This window comes from Oncorhynchus gorbuscha, linkage group LG15 (genome assembly GCF_021184085.1).
Source record: "Oncorhynchus gorbuscha isolate QuinsamMale2020 ecotype Even-year linkage group LG15, OgorEven_v1.0, whole genome shotgun sequence".
NCBI classification, from domain to species: Eukaryota; Metazoa; Chordata; class Actinopteri; order Salmoniformes; family Salmonidae; genus Oncorhynchus; species Oncorhynchus gorbuscha.
Genome location: NC_060187.1, coordinates 63140547 through 63158089, shown reverse-complemented (window position 1 = coordinate 63158089; position 17543 = coordinate 63140547). Strand labels below are relative to the sequence as shown.

At 43.8% G+C, this 17543-nt stretch overlaps 1 protein-coding gene across 3 annotated transcripts in view; it reads left to right on the top strand.

Annotated features, from left to right (window-relative positions):
* LOC123997697 (ral guanine nucleotide dissociation stimulator-like 2) overlaps positions 1-17543 on the top strand; it is a 30405-nt gene that overhangs the window by 6314 nt on the left and 6548 nt on the right. For 2 of the 3 annotated variants that reach the window (XM_046302173.1, XM_046302175.1), the window contains 9 exons: positions 6431-6478; positions 6635-6718; positions 6854-7017; positions 7215-7271; positions 11557-11750; positions 12071-12177; positions 12682-12897; positions 16035-16138; positions 16823-16907. In XM_046302173.1, the coding sequence (XP_046158129.1) occupies positions 6431-6478; positions 6635-6718; positions 6854-7017; positions 7215-7271; positions 11557-11750; positions 12071-12177; positions 12682-12897; positions 16035-16138; positions 16823-16907 (1059 nt within the window). Of the gene's footprint in view, positions 1-4743; positions 5070-6430; positions 6479-6634; positions 6719-6853; positions 7018-7214; positions 7272-11556; positions 11751-12070; positions 12178-12681; positions 12898-16034; positions 16139-16822; positions 16908-17543 lie in introns of those variants that run through there. The other variant, XM_046302174.1, reaches the window with a different exon arrangement.

The window sequence follows — 17543 nt, the reverse complement described above, 5'->3', positions numbered from 1 at the left end:
TCATTGTGGAGCTAGGGGAGTTAGAGCCCTGTCTATGTTCGTAGATAAGATGAGAGCACCCCTCCAGCTAGGATGGAGTCCGTCACTCCTCAACCGGCCAGGCTTGGTCCTATTTGTGGGTGAGTCCCAGAAAGAGGGCCAATTATCGACAAATTCTATCTTTTGGGAGCAGAAAACAATTTTCAACCAGAAATTGAGTTGGGAGACTGCTGTAGAGCTCATCACTCCCCCTAACTGGGAGGAGGCCACAATTGTATGACACTTAGGCCAATGTAATGTCATCACTTTGATATGACAAATCATTATATTCACCCAATAATTGCTGACCGTATCAGTTCAAATTAAGATGAAAACGTGATTGCCATTTATTTGATTGTCTCTTAATTACATGTCAATTAACTCCAAAATGTTCCACTGACTAACTCTCATACACTTGCTACTTGGCTTTAGTGCGTAGTGCACATGATGCTCGTCTCATTGGCTTTGACTTCACTTAGCATGCAGTCTCAAGAAACTCCCCGGGGCTATAAAAAGAAGTCACACTGACTCAGGCACCAGCTGCAGTGGTAACTTCCCTCTTGCTCTGTTTGTGTCACATGACATGACCACTGTACTATGTGTCTCGTGTTAAATAATCCATGGGTGGCCACCAGCCAGTGGGTCTATGTGTTGTGTGTTGTACAGCTGCCACATCCCCCACTCCACTCAGATATCATAGGCCGGGTTTCAGAGGACATTCTATCAAGTGGAATTGAATCAAGCCACTTGTTCACTCTTTAATGAGGGAAACTTAGATGCATGTGAATGGATTTAGACAATGGGGTCAGGCCTCACAATGACAATCCCCCCCCCCCCTGCAGGCAATGAAACTTTTCCACACAGAGCAACATGTTCTTTAGGTTAGGTTTCATAGATATGAGCTATCAGCAGCAACATTTGTTTTGCTGGTATACTGTAGCTTGGTGGAATCATTTCAGTAGTATTTCCACTTATCTTAAAATGGGGCCTATGGTTTGTCATATATTCATTCATTCTGAACAAAACAACTAAGTGTCTTGCCAATATGACCCTGATAGTTAAAACATGAACCAAAGATTTAAAAGGGATTTCAGATAAGACTTTGATATAAGGAAATAGAGCAGCTCTAGAATACCACCAGCGCTCACTTTAAAGAGTAGAGAGGGTACCATGGGATGCACAGATGAAAGCGTGAGAAGAAGAGTGGGGAAGGAAGGGAAGGAAGGGGTGGGAGCCTGAGAGGGAGAGTAGGGAGCGAAAAAACAAACAATAGGCATCTTTAAATAAAACTTCAGAGGATATATTTACGAGCCCCAATTGTACTACTGTGTAAAGTAGTCAACAATATTGGTTTCAGCGGTGGGATTACGTTTTCACATGACAATACGCTCCCATTTGCTCACATACCCATTTGATCATACTGTATAACAACCATAGATACTTATTTAAAGAGACATAGCCCAAAATGTCTGATGTTGATGAATAAGTGACAGAAGTAGAACTTGAGACTGTGTAAAGACAGGGGGGGAAGATTGAGAGATTGTGAGGCTCTTCCTGCTTTCCCCCCCTGCACCGATGCCTATCGTAGTGGTCAGAGGAGGCCGGGTTGTGAGGGAAAGAGAAAGAGAAAAAATAGCAGCTCGTCACAACCGCACGTTGTGCTTCCTGTGTTTGTCTCCACTCATTATGTACTTCCTCTATGGAGAGAAAAGATGGAAATATAGAGACAAGGAGCATGTTGAATCATGAGAGAGGTTCCACATAAAGAGTATAAACATTGAGTTAACTAGCAGCGATGAGTTAAACTAGCAGCGATGTAAAAAGTGGGCAAACGAAAGAAAACATTGAACAAAATCTGTAAACATGAGCAGACAAAATGGGATATTTGAATGATGCGGTATCTGAGGAGAGTCAAGCAAATTTCCTTATCAAGATGTTTCTCATGGAATGAACCTCAGCCACTTACTCCCATGATTATTATCATCTGCTCTGTGAGCCAGCTTTTCCTTACAGCGGAGCAGCCAAGTCCTTGTATTGATTGTTGGGGAAAATGCACTCAAACAGATTCAAAGGTTTTGTGCATTTGGTAGAACAGACTTCTACTGTAGGTAACTGTACCAGGAAGAGTTGTGGTTAAACTTAACCTTAGACCTACTGCTTGAGACAAAAAAATAATACCATAGAAAAGTAGGCCTACAGTAGACCTATGTTAAAAATGTAAACAAGTTGTATTTTGCCTTACTTTTACAACTGCAGTCTCTTAGAAACAGCGACTGTGCTGTTAGCCTAGTTTGTAACACCCTGACTAGTTGAATGCACAGTGCTACTGTAGGCCTACAGTACAAAGCCTGTAGTCACTGTTTTGTGTGACCTGATGTAGGCTAGCATTGATGACAAGTCCTGTGTATTATATTCTTTCTGTGTACATTAAGGTGAGTAAACCAAGGCTATAAATCATCTTCAACTGGTTTGCAGTCCATGTATTTACACAACCTTCCTTCTGTCTGTTCCATAGAGTCATATGTGTGCAGACAGTGTGGTTGTAGGTACCGGTAAACAGAGCTACACAGCCTAACAAAGGCTAGTAGTCTATGCTAGCTAGAGTTCAAATCACATTTTATTTGTCACAGGCGCCGGATACCAATGGTGTAAAGTACTTAAGTAAAAATACTTTAAAGTACTACTTAAGTCTTTTTGGGGGGTATCTGTACTTTACTATTTATATTTCTGACTACTTTTACTTCACTATATTCCTTAAGAAAATATTGTACGTTTTACTCCATACATTTTTCTTAACACCCAAAAGTACTTGTTACATTTTGAGTGCTTAGCAGGACAGGACAATAGTCAAATTCACACACTTATCAAACAAACATCCCTGGTCACCCCTACTGCCTCTGATCTGGCGGACTCACTAACCAACATGCTTTGTTTGTAAATGATGTAAATAGATTTCCATAAATTAAAAAAGACAAGAAAATGGGGCCATCTGGTTAGCTTAATATAAGGAATTTGAAATGATTTATTATTTTACTTTTAACACTTAAGTATATTATAAACCAAATACTTTGAGACTTTTACTCAAGTAGAATTTTACTAGGTGACTTTTACTATTACTTGAGTCATTTTCTAGGTATCTTCACTTTTACTCAAGTATGACTTTTTTCACAACTGCCGAATACAATAGGTGGACCTTACCATGAAATGCTTACTTACAAGCCCTTAACCAACGATGCAGCTCAAGAAATAGAGTTAAGAAAATATTTTCTAAATGAACTAAAGTTAAAAAAATAATAATAAAGTAACACAATAAAATAACAATAACGAGGCTATATTGACTCGATGCTGATGCGGGGGCACAGGTTAGTCGGGTTAGTCGAGGTAATTGTAAATCTAGGTAAGGGTAAAGTGACTATGCATAGATAATAAACAGCGAGTAGCAGCAGTGTAAAAACAAAAGGGGGGGGGTTCAGCAGTCTTAAGCTGTTATGGAGCCTTTTGGACCTAGACTTGGTGCTCCTGTACCGCTTGCCGTGCGGTAGCAGAGAGAACAGTCTATGACTTGGTTGACGAGCAGTTGCCATACCAGGAAATGATGCAATCAGCCAGGATGCTCTCGATGGTGCAGCTGTAGAACTTTTTGAGGATCTGGGGACCCATGCCAAATATGAGGAAAGGTGTTGTCGTACCCTCTTCACGACTGCCTTGGTATGTTTGGACCATGATAGTTTGTTGGTGATGTGAACACCAAGGAACTTGAAACTCTTGACCCGCTCCACTACAGCCCCGTCAATGTTAATGGGGGCCTGTTCGGCCCGCCTTTTCCTGTAGTCCACGATCAGCTCCTTTGTCTTGCTCACATTGAGGGAGATGTGGTTGTCCTGGCACCATACTGCCAGGTCTCTGACCTCCACCCTGCAGGAGGAGATCAGTTGGTTAACATGCTAACAGCCAGACCTAGCTTCTACTAGTGCTAACAGGCTGTAGCCTGAACCAGTCTATCATTGTGAGGCTGTTAAAGTCTTCACCTGTGTGTCAACATGTGCTCATCCGCTAGTGTTGTTAGCCCCTTGAGTAAACAGGGCGTGCTTCCTGCTTTATTCGTTGACTAGGAACATTTATGAAGTCATTAGCATATGTCACATATTAACAGGTCAGTGTCAGAGGATGTAATGATCCTCAGAGCAGGTTTGTTGAAATGTTGATGATGGAGGATGAGTTTAGTCAAGTAGGTCTGTCTCTAAATTTACTCTATTCATTGTGGGAAGAGATATAGTCAAACAAGTTTAGTTACACATGTAGGTCATTCACACAGTTAAAGAGAGTAGGAGAGAGGGAAGGAGGGATTGAAAGAAGGAAGGTATTGTTCAGCCAATAGCTGCAGGCCTTCTCATTGTGTGTAGGCTACGTGAGTCCCCTGTGTGTTCAACAGGTGAGTATAATATTATATCATCCCTCTCCTGTCTGTCTGTCTGTCTGTCTGTCTGTCTGTCTGTCTGTCTGTCTGTCTGTCTGTCTGTCTGTCTGTCTGTCTGTCTGTCTGTCTGTCTGTCTGTCTGTCTGTCTGTCTGTCTGTCTGTCTGTCTGTCTGTCTGTCTGTCTGTCTGTCTGTCTGCCTGCCTGCCTGCCTGCCTGCCTGCCTGCCTGCCTGCCTGCCTGCCTGCCTGCCTGCCTGCCTGCCTGCCTGCCTGCCTGCCTGCCTGCCTGCCTGGGTGCGAGTGAGTGTGTGCCTGGGTGCGAGTGAGTAAGTGAGTGTGTGTACACGTCTATCTCTGTGTGTGTTATGGGTGTGTTCATGTGACGCAGGCACACAGAGGGAGTGGTCCTACCAAATGACGGCTTCAGGTGTGTTTATGTGTGTTAAGTCCGAGAGCCAGACAAACTGAAAGACAAAGACAAACAATCCCTCGGTCAAAAACGACGGTCAAGGAGACAATAGGAAACTAACAAGACAGATGAAAGAAAGTGGACAAGATGGTGTTTGTGGCTTTCTTGTGAAGTTCTCAAAGAAGCTAAAGGCTTGTAGCCTGTCTGGACTTGTCGAGACAAAGGTAACTTGTGTTTTTTTGGGTCAATGTCAATCAGGTACAGATAGGGGGAAAGAGAAAGAGCAACAGACATGAGATCAACAACAGAAACATGCTGCAGTAAGTAGACCAACATGTTCTGAACCTTTGTCACGATAATAGACGGACTATGGATTTTTTTATTCATCCTTTGTTAAACTAGGCAATTCAGTTAAGAACAAATTCTCATTTACAATGACGGCCTCCCCCGGCCAAACCCTATCCCAGACGACGCTGAGCCAATTCTCCGCCGCCCTATGGGACTCCCAATCACGTCCGGTTGTGATACAGCCTGGAATCCAACCAGAGTCTGTAGTGACGCCTCTAGCACTGAGATGCAGTGCCTTAGACCGCTGCGCCACTCGGGAGCCCAAAATAAGATCCTTTCACTACATTAACTGAGAATGGACCTTCAGTACTCCAATTGATTTGAATGAGTGGTTACTGAAGGCACCTCCGCATGTCAAACAGGAAACTGATAGACACGTTATAGGATACAGCAGTTGTTGCGTAACTGTGATGTCTGGTCAGTGGTCCAAAACGACCTGCTTTGTGCTTAATTATAATGCATTTTCACGTATATGTTGACCTGGATATTGCTTATTGTGGTTGTATCTCAACTGAAGGGGGAAGTTAATGCAAAAGGAGGCAGTGCCCTAAATAGCTTTTAAACGTGTTGAGGTTGTTGTGGTTTTACATGTCGGTCTCCTGTTTGGGTCACTGGTATGGATTGTTGATGTCAGACTAACGATGACGTCACTGTGTTTTCTCATGCATTTTCTTCAGCATGGAAAATCACATTTTCAGGGGAAGTGTTAACGGATATATCCACTAAGGCATTAACCCCACCCCCAGGTACTCACGGCAGGCCTGTTTCATGGAATGGCTCAGTGAAACTGTGAGCAGGTCATTTCAGTACAGTATCACAGTTGTTTTGCGAGTATTCAGATGGTTTATTTCATGTGATGTTATCCTTTCTGTTGAGGTGATGCTCTGTTTTATTTTCCAAAACAAATGAAAGATGCTGTGATCCATTGTCTTCGCTGCATTTACAACTGACTGTGGATTGTTTCGCCTTATTAAGACGTACTCCACTTACAACCTTATCAGATTTTTGCTGATATTTCACCCATGTTTGTTTCTTTTCCCTTTTCAACCCGTTCAGACATGTCCTGTTAAAACTGCTTCGCTCCTTTGAAACTCCTAAATATTGATGTTTATTATTGTACATGTCTAATAACATAATATGCTTCGTGGGCACGTCGGGGCTTTATGTTAAAACCTGAGGTTCTGGTTCTGGTCATGTGACAGTACTTATTTTTATTGTATGTTATTGTATTCCACAGGGGGAGACTTCCCCCATGAAGACAACTTGGTACTGTCCTCTGGATTTGGTAGGTCAATGCAACTTGAGATAAGCATGAATAACTCGATTTTGGTGACAGTGGGAAATTTGTGCCAGAGTATGAATTATGCACTTTTTTTCTGAATCATACTCTTAATCATACTCTTAATCATACTCTTAATCATACTCTTTCTCTCTTCCTCAGTCTACTGTGTTGGAGGAGAAAGAGGACGGAGTGATATACAATGTAGTGGTGAAGCAACAGCATGGCGCCCCCACCAGTGCAACAGTGAGAATACATACCATTATACAATGCACAGAAATTACAGTATAATTACACCTTACATCCTTACACGTTATCTTTGGAAGTCTGTATTGTCATGGTAGTGTTGTTGTGAATCTCTCTCTCTCTCTCTCCCTCCAGTCCGGCTCTCGTTCGCAGTGTGTGAAGGCGGGAACAGAGGAGAAGCTAGTTCAGCACCTCCTCCACTCCTTCGCCATGGGAGACTCCTCCTTCATCACCATCTTCCTCTCCACCTATCGCTCCTTTACCTCCACCAAGAGAGTGCTGGACATCCTCATCGACAGGTGGGGAAGTCAGAGGAAACAATGCATTGCACACCGGTTGTATGTAGTGTTACAAAACGTTATTGAAGTGCTGTAGAAAGACCAAGGGAAGGAAAGGAGACGCTGTGAAGAAGAAACCATCTCTTATTCAGCTTTTTTTTCTCTCAAAGGAACTTTTGTCTATCTATTTCTTTCTCTTTTCGTCCCTCTTTCTCCAGATTGCAACATCCACCAGGAGAAAGTACAAGGAGTCAGACTAGGCAACCCTTCAACAGGTGAGTCTGATACTATATACAGTGCATTGCGAAAGTATTCGGCCCACTTGAACTTCGCGACCTTTTGCCACATTTCAGGCTTCAAACATAAAGACATATTGGATATATTGGATATTTCAAACTTTTTTAACAAATCAAAAACTGAAAAATTGGGCGTGCAAAATTATTCAGCCCCTTTACTTTCAGTGCAGCAAACTCTCTCCAGAAGTTCAGTGAGGATCTCTGAATGATCCAATGTTGACCTAAATGACTAATGATGATAAATACAATCCACCTGTGTGTAATCAAGTCTCCGTATAAATGCACCTGCACTGTGATAGTCTCAGAGGTCCGTTAAAAGCGCAGAGAGCATAATGAAGAACAAGGAACACACCAGGCAGGTCCGAGATACCGTTGTGAAGAAGTTTAATGCTGGATTTGGATACAAAAAGATTTCTCAAGCTTTAAACATCCCAAGGAGCACTGTGCAAGCGATAATATTGAAATGGAAGGAGTATCAGACCACTGCAAATCTACCAAGACCTGGCCGTCCCTCTAAACTTTCAGCTCATACAAGGAGAAGACTGATCAGAGATGCAGCCAAGAGGCCCATGATCACTCTGGATGAACTGCAGAGATCTACAGCTGAGGTGGGAGACTCTGTCCATAGGACAACAATCAGTCGTATTTTGCACAAATCTGGCCTTTATGGAAGAGTGGCAAGAAGAAAGACATTTCTTAAAGATATCCATAAAAAGTGTTGTTTAAAGTTTGCTACAACCCACCTGGGAGACACACCAAACATGTGGAAGAAGGTGCTCTGGTCAGTTGAAACCAAAATGGAACTTTTTGGCAACAATGCAAAATGTTATGTTTGGCGTAAAAGCAACACAGCTCATCACCCTGAACACACCACCCCCACTGTCAAACATGGTGGTGGCAGCATCATGGTTTGGACCTGCTTTTCTTCAGCAGGGACAGGGAAGATGGTTAAAATTGATGGGAAGATGGATGGAGCCAAATACAGGACCATTCTGGAAGAAAACCTGATGGAGTCTGCAAAAGACCTCAAATCAAATTTTATTTGTCACATACACATGGTTAGCAGATGTTAATGCGAGTGTAGCGAAATGCTTGTGCTTCTAGTTCCGACAATGCAGTAATAACCAACAAGTAATCTAACTAACAATTCCTAAACTACTGTCTCATACACAGTGTAAGGGGATAAAGAATATGTACATAAGGATATATGAATGAGTGATGGTACAGAGCAGCATAGGCAAGATACAGTAGATGGTATCGAGTACAGTATATACATATAAGATGAGTATGTAAACAAAGTGGCATAGTTAGTGGCTAGTGATACATGTATTACATAAGGATGCAGTCGATGATATAGAGTACAGTATATACGTATGCATATGAGATGAATAATGTAGGGTAAGTAACATTATATAAGGTAGCATTGTTTAAAGTGGCTAGTGATATATTTACATCATTCCCATCAATTCCCATTATTAAAGTGGCTGGAGTTGAGTCAGTGTCAGTGTGTTGGCAGCGGCCACTCAATGTTAGTGGTGGCTGTTTAACAGTCTGATGGCCTTGAGATAGAAGCTGTTTTTCAGTCTCTCGGTCCCAGCTTTGACCTATTTGGGCGGTAAGCAAATTGGAGTGGGTCTAGGGTGTCAGGAAGGGTGGAGGTGATATGGTCCTTGACTAGTCTCTCAAAGCACTTCATGATGACGGAAGTCAGTGCTACGGGGCGGTAGTCGTTTAGCTCAGTTACCTTAGCTTTCTTGGGAACAGGAACAATGGTGGCCCTCTTGAAGCATGTGGGAACAGCAGACTGGTATAGGGATTGATTGAATATGGCCGTAAACACACCGGCCAGCTGGTCTGCGCATGCTCTGAGGGCGCGGCTGGGGATGCCGTCTGGGCCTGCAGCCTTGCGAGGGTTAACACGTTTAAATGTCTTACTCACCTCGGCTGCAGTGAAGGAGAGACCACATGTTTTCGTTGCAGGCCGTGTCAGTGGCACTGTATTGTCCTCAAAGCGGGCAAAAAAGTTATTTAGTCTGCCTGGGAGCAAGACATCCTGGTCCGTGACTGGGCTGGATTTCTTCCTGTAGTCCGTGATTGACTGTAGACTCTGCCACATGCCTCTTGTGTCTGAGCCGTTGAATTGAGATTCTACTTTGTCTCTTTACTGATGCTTAGCTTGTTTGATAGCCTTGCGGAGGGAATAATTTGTATTCGGTCATGTTACCAGTCACCTTGCCCTGATTAAAAGCAGTGGTTCGCGCTTTCAGTTTCACGCGAATGCTGCCATCAATCCACGGTTTCTGGTTAGGGAATGTTTTAATCGTTGCTATGGGAACGACATGTTCAACGCACATTCTAATGAACTCACACACCGAATCAGCGTATTCGTCAATGTTGTTATCTGACGCAATACGAAACATATCCCGGTCCACGTGATGGAAGCAGTCTTGGAGTGTGGAGTCAGCTTGGTCGGACCAGCGTTGGACAGACCTCAGCGTGGGAGCCTCTTGTTTTAGTTTCTGTCTGTAGGCAGGGATCAGCAAAATGGAGTCGTGGTCAGCTTTTCCGAAAGGGGGGCGGGGCAGGGCCTTATATGCGTCGCGGAAGTTAGAGTAACAATGATCCAAGGTTTTTCCACCCCTGGTTGCGCAATCAATATGCTGATCAAATTTAGGGAGTCTTGTTTTCAGATTAGCCTTGTTAAAATCCCCAGCTACAATGAATGCAGCCTCCGGATAAATGGTTTCCAGTTTGCAAAGAGTTAAATAAAGTTCGTTCAGAACCATCGATGTGTCTGCTTGGGGGGATATATACGGCTGTGATTATAATTGAAGAGAATTCTCTTGGTAGATAATGCGGTCTACATTTGATTGTGATGAATTCTAAATCAGGTGAACAGAAGGATTTGAGTTCCTGTATGTTTCTTTCATCACACCATGTCTCGTTAACCATAAGGCATACACCCCCGCCCCTCTTCTTACCAGAAAGGTGTTTGTTTCTGTCGGCGCGATGCGTGGAGAAACCCGTTGGCTGCACCGCTTCGGATAGCGTCTCTCCAGTGAGCCATGTTTCCGTGAAGCACAGAACGTTACAGTCTCTGATGTCCCTCTGGAATGCTACCCTTGCTCGGATTTCATCAACCTTGTTGTCTAGAGATTGGACATTGGCGAGAAGAATGCTAGGGAGTGGTGCACGGTCTGCCCGTCTCCGGAGTCTGACCAGAAGACCGCCTCGTTTCCCTCTTTTTCTGAGTCGTTTTTTTGGGTCGCTGCATGCGATCCATTCCGTTGTCCTGTTTGTAAGGCAGAACACAGGATCCGTGTCGCGAAAAACATATTCTTGGTCATACTGATGGTGAGTTGACGCCGATCTTATATTCAGTAGTTCTTCTCGACTGTATGTAATGAAACCTAAGATGACCTGGGGTACTAATGTAAGAAATAACACGTTAAAAAAAAAAAAAAAACTGCATAGTTTCCTAGGAACACGAAGCGAGGCGGCCATCTCTGTCGGCGCCGGAAGACACTATATATACCTGAGACTGGGACGGAGATTTGTCTTCCAACAAGACAATGATCCAAAACATAAAGCAAAATCTACAATGGAATGGTTCAAAAATAAACATATCCAGGTGTTAGAATGGCCAAGTCAAAGTCCAGACCTGAATCCAATCGAGAATCTGTGGAAAGAACTGAAAACTGCTGTTCACAAATGCTCTCCATCCAACCTCACTGAGCTCGAGCTGTTTTGCAAGGAGGAATGGGAAAAATTCAGTCTCTCGATGTGCAAAACTGATAGGGACATACCCCAAGCGACTTACAGCTGTAATCGCAGCAAAAGGTGGCGCTACAAAGTATTAACTTAAGGGGGCTGAATAATTTTGCACGCCCAATTTTTCAGTTTTTGATTTTTTTAAAGTTTGAAATATCCAATAAATGTCGTTCCACTTCATGATTGTGTCCCACTTGTTGTTGATTCTTCACAAAACAATACAGTTTTATATCTTTATGTTTGAAGCCTGAAATGTGGCAAAAGGTCGCAAAGTTCAAGGGGGCCGAATACTTTCGCAAGGCACTGTATATGATGATGATCCCTTGTGTGTGTGTGTGTGTGTGTGTGTGTGTGTGTGTGTGTGTGTGTGTGTGTGTGTGTGTGTGTGTGTGTGTGTGTGTGTGTGTGTGTGTGTGTGTGTGTGTGTGTGTGTGTGTGTGGCGTGCACACTTCTTGCATTTGTATTTCTCCCATTCCTCTCTCCCTCTCCCAGAGCGGTGTGTATGGTGTTCAGTATGTGGCTGTCAGAGTATCCTGAGGACTTCCGCTCTCTGGGAGAGCCTGGTCTTCTGCTGCGCCTGGCCCCCCTGCTGCCCTCCGACCCCTCTGGGACAGAGATCAGGGGTCGCCTCCTCAGACTGGCAGAGGAGCTCAGTGAACAGGCCCTACTGCCTGACTCTAGTTCAGGTCACTATACACTCTGGGATTATGACAGTCATGGCACTGCCAACCTGAGGTTATATGAGGATTTTGTGGGTGGCATAACCATAGATATATATGGGCAGAACTCTCCTCCAAATTGTTTCCAGTAGTTTTCTGTGATGATCTTCAGTGTTCTATTCCCACTGTCTGCTGTCCACCATCCAAATCTGGTGGAACCTGCTTCTGTAACGACCACCCTGATGTGTCTTTCCACTGCCAACCAGACTGAATAAGCCTTTCTTTTGTATCAGTTAATATAGACCTACATTAATTGGGATTAGTGTTGCATCCTCTCTGTTGTTTAGATAGGACCATCGCCAGCCCTCCTGCTGACCCCACTAAGTTTGATCCCACCAATATCCTGGGCTTCCCTGCTGGGCTGATTGCTGAGCAGCTCACCAAGATAGAAACGGTGGGTTTAACCTCTGACCCCTACAGTATCATTACTGCGCCTAACCTTATATAGATCATGGGAACATGCACCTTACTACAGTCTTAATTGTGTTCCTCTTTTTCTATTGTTACGTCTCTCTGACCCTTTCTTACTCATACTGGACATGTTTGCCACTTGCAATCTCCCTGGCCATGCTTTGCTCTCTCTCTCTCTTCTCTCTCTCTCTTTCTCTCTCTCTTTCTCTCTCTCTCTCTCTCTCTCTCTCTCTCTCTCTCTCTCTCTCTCTCTGTCTCTGTCTCTCAGTGTCTCTCTCTGTGTATCTTTCTCTCTCTCTCTCTCTCTCTCTCTCTCTCTCTCTCTCTCTCTCTCTCTCTCTCTCTCTCTCTCTCTCTCTCTCTCTCTCTCTCTCTCTCTCTCTCTCTCTCTCTCTCTCAATCTTTACTCACTCTCTACCTCTAGTTCCCTCAATCAAGGTCCCTCACTCACTTACTCCTTACCTCTTCCCCCACTCTCTCCTAACAGGAGCTGTTTGTGCGTCTGGTCCCGTACCACTGCCTGGGCTCCCTGTGGTCTCAGAGAGACAAGAAGGGCCGCGAGGGTGTATGTTGGTCCGTCCGGGCCACTGTACGCCAGTTCAACCGGCTGGCCAATGCCGTGATGGCTTCATGCTTGTGGCCCACGCAGCTCCGCAGCCAGCAGAGAGCCTGCCTCCTGGAGAAATGGATCAGCGTGGCAGAGGTCAGCCGGTCATCATTACAATAGAATAACTTTATTGTCCACACACACCCGTTTGGAAGCAGCATTCCTCTGGAGGAATGTTGAGGTTAAATACCTCGCTCAAGGGCACAACAGCAATAGGTTTGGGATTCTGAGTTGAAGTAGAGAGTGGGGAGCAGAATACTAAGCTGTCTTTCTCAAACCATTAACAAGACTACACTGTACTTGACTTTCTGCATTATACTGTCCTCTCTCTATACAGGTGCTCACAGTAGATGTAGTACTGCCAACCGGTAACTTAGGAGAACACTTGCAGCAGGGCTGTTCCTGCTGACTCCGCACACACAATCACACACACTTTCTTACTTACTTGCTTACACGCTCTCTCACACACACACACACACACACACACACACACACACACACACACACACACACACACACACACACACACACACACACACACACACACACACACACACACACACACACACACACACACACCTTCACAACTAAAAGCCTAGCAAGCTCCTGTGTGTGTGAAGGAACTTGTTTGGAACACACACAATCTCACACACACTCTCAGGATAGATATCACGGTTTGTTGCCAAAACACTCACGTCACCTCATCAACAGGGTTTTATGGGAGAAGTCACTTTAGGAATGTACAATGCCTTGCGAAAGTATTCGGCCCCCTTGAACTTTGCGACCTTTTGTCACATTTCAGGCTTCAAACATAAAGATATAAAACTGTATTTTTTTGTGAAGAATCAACAACAAGTGGGACACAATCATGAAATGGAACGACATTTATTGGATATTTCAAACTTTTTTAACAAATCAAAAACTGAAAAATTGGGCGTGCAAAATTATTCAGCCCCCTTAAGTTAATACTTTGTAGCGCCACCTTTTGCTGCGATTACAGCTGTAAGGCGCTTGGGGTATGTCTCTATCAGTTTTGCACATCGACAGACTGAAATTTTCCCATTCCTCCTTGCAAAACAGCTCGAGCTCAGTGAGGTTGGATGGAGAGCATTTGTGAACAGCAGTTTTCAGTTCTTTCCACAGATTCTCGATTGGATTCAGGTCTGGACTTTGACTTGGCCATTCTAACACCTGGATATGTTTATTTTTCAACCATTCCATTGTAGATTTTGCTTTATGTTTTGGATCATTGTCTTGTTGGAAGACAAATCTCCGTCCCAGTCTCAGGTATATATAGTGTCTTCCGGCGCCGACAGAGATGGCCGCCTCGCTTCGTGTTCCTAGGAAACTATGCAGTTTTTTTTTTACGTGTTATTTCTTACATTAGTACCCCAGGTCATCTTAGGTTTCATTACATACAGTCGAGAAGAACTACTGAATATAAGATCAGCGTCAACTCACCATCAGTATGACCAAGAATATGTTTTTCGCGACACGGATCCTGTGTTCTGCCTTACAAACAGGACAACGGAATGGATCGCATGCAGCGACCCAAAAAAACGACTCCGAAAAAGAGGGAAACGAGGCGGTCTTCTGGTCAGACTCCGGAGACGGGCACATCGTGCACCACTCCCTAGCATTCTTCTCGCCAATGTCCAGTCTCTAGACAACAAGGTTGATGAAATCCGAGCAAGGGTAGCATTCCAGAGGGACATCAGAGACTGTAACGTTCTGTGCTTCACGGAAACATGGCTCACTGGAGAGACGCTAAGCGGTGCAGCCAACGGGTTTCTCCACGCATCGTGCCGACAGAAACAAACACCTTTCTGGTAAGAAGAGGGGCGGGGGCGTATGCCTTATGGTTAACGAGACATGGTGTGATGAAAGAAACATACAGGAACTCAAATCCTTCTGTTCACCTGATTTAGAATTCATCACCATCAAATGTAGACCGCATTATCTTATCTTATTTTTGAACCATTCCATTGTAGATTTTGCTTTATGTTTTGGATCATTGTCTTGTTGGAAGACAAATCTCCGTCCCAGTCTCATGTCTTTTGCAGACTCCATCAGGTTTTCTTCCAGAATGGTCCTGTATTTGGCTCCATCCATCTTCCCATCAATTTTAACCATCTTCCCTGTCCCTGCCGACGAAAAGCAGGCCAAAACCATGATGCTGCCACCACCATGTTTGACAGTGGGGATGTTGTGTTCAGGGTGATGAGCTGTGTTGCTTTTACGCCAAACATAACGTTTTGCATTGTTGCCAAAAAGTTCAATTTTGGTTTCATCTGACCAGAGCACCTTCTTCCACATGTTTGGTGTGTCTCCCAGGTGGCTTGTGGCAAACTTTAAACGACACTTTTTATGGATATCTTTAAGAAATGTCTTTCTTCTTGCCACTCTTCCATAAAGGCCAGATTTATGCAATATACGACTGACTGTTGTCCTATGGACAGAGTCCCCCACCTCAGCTGTAGATCTCTGCAGTTCATCCAGAGTGATCATGGGCCTCTTGGCTGCATCTCTGATCAGTCTTCTCCTTGTATGAGCTGAAAGTTTAGAGGGACGGCCAGGTCTTGGTAGATTTGCAGTGGTCTGATACTCCTTCCATTTCAATATTATCGCTTGCACAGTGCTCATTGGGAAGTTTAAAGCTTGGAAAATCTTTTTGTATCCAAATCCGGCTTTAAACTTCTTCACAACAGTATCTCGGACCTGCCTGGTGTGTTCCTTGTTCTTCATGATGCTCTCTGCGCTTTTAACGGACCTCTAAGACTATCACAGTGCAGGTGCATTTATACGGAGACTTGATTACAGACAGGTGGATTGTATTTATCATCATTAGTCATTTAGGTCAACATTGGATCATTCAGAGATCCTCACTGAACTTCTGGAGAGAGTTTGCTGCACTGAAAGTAAAGGGGCTGAATAATTTTGCACGCCCAATTTTTCAGTTTTTGATTTGTTAAAAAAGTTAGAAATATCCAATAAATATCGTTCCACTTCATGATTGTGTCCCACTTGTTGTTGATTCTTCACAAAAAAATACAGTTTTATATCTTTATGTTTGAAGCCTGAAATGTGGCAAAAGTTCGCAAAGTTCAAGGGGGCTGAATACTTTCGCAAGGCACTGTACATTGTTGACCATGTCAGACAGTGACTGCCAAACAACCCCATTGATCTGGAGGCAGGTATTCTCAGACAATGCTGCACTGTGTGTATTTCAACAGGAATGCAGAGCCAGGAAAAACTTTTCGTCTCTCTACGCCATCGTGTCTGCCCTGCAGAGTAACCCAGTACACAGACTAAGGAGGACGTGGCTAGAAACTGACAGGTTGGTGGAGGAAAGCTTTCCGATTGGTATAACAGAAAAACATACTTATTATTATCTTATTTGTTTGTCTTTGTATGTTTATTGGGTAGAGAGCGATACACTCTTAGAAAACAAAGGGTTCCAAAAGGGTTCCAAAAGGGTTCTACCTGGAACCAAAAGGGGTTCTTCTAAGGGTTCTGCTATGCTGAAAGCTGAAAAACCCTTTTGGTCCTAGGTAAAGGAGAGTGTGCTGAAATGGGCAGCCTGATTTGAACCCATGCTACAGCAGTACATATGCACTGGAGGCAGCGGCCTAGACCACTTGACCACAGGAAAATGTACTTCTGTGTGCAGATGTTTTCAAAGTATTTTCATTCCCATATCATTGTCATAACTGTCTTTTTTTCTCTTTTTTTCAACACAGCCATTTCAAAAACTCAGGAAATGAATCACGTTGTCATTGATATAACACCATCCTTTCCCATAGTCAAACACATTTAACGTTCCATAAACACTACCGCGCATTGATCATCTCATCTTGTTATAATTTCCCCAATCATAGCTAAACTAATCATGGCTAGCTGATTCTCTTGGATGTGGATTATAGTGAGGCCCAGTAGACAGCAGAGAAATGTCAGTCCAGGCCCCTAATACCCTCTTTGGGTGCATGGCTCATTGTTGTTGTCATGTGACTCTGTCTGACAGGGAAGCAGTGAGGAGGTACGAGGAGCTGTCCAACATTTTCTCTGAGAAGGACAACTACTCCCAGAGCAGGGAGTTGCTGAAAGAGGTGAGTCACAGTGATTGAGAGTTACTGCACACATGTACGCACGCACACACACACACACACACACACAACACATACGTACTGTATGTACATACACACGCACAGAGACACAGACACACATAGTGCACTGACAGCCATCCCATAATACAAGCGGTATGAGATGAGGACAGGTCTCATGTGAAGTGTCATCGGAGATCACACCAAACGTGTTTAACTCAACTCAAATGAATATATATTCAAGAGCGGTTGCGCTACACAGATCCAGATTAAGCACTACTCCAGGGCTAAAAATCACTTTGAATCATGAATGAAGGCTTAATCTGGGAGTGTACAGCCTCTCAATGTCAACGTCCTGTCAATCTAAATTCACCCGTTTCTCAACATGTATTGTATTTAGGATGCATTGTGAATTTCTGATGGGGGCGGGCTGGAAATCGGTAGGATTAGCAGCATTTTCATTCACTGTTATGCGTTGTGCATCCATCAATACCTTATATTAGCTGCAATTTCACCAAGGCATCCACGCAGGAATTCATCGAAGCATATGCCGGAGCTTTCATTTGAAAGCTTCACTCCAGGCTTTGATGTTGGAAAAAAATCACACTGCCTTCTGCTGTGCTTTGATAACTTACTAAGCGA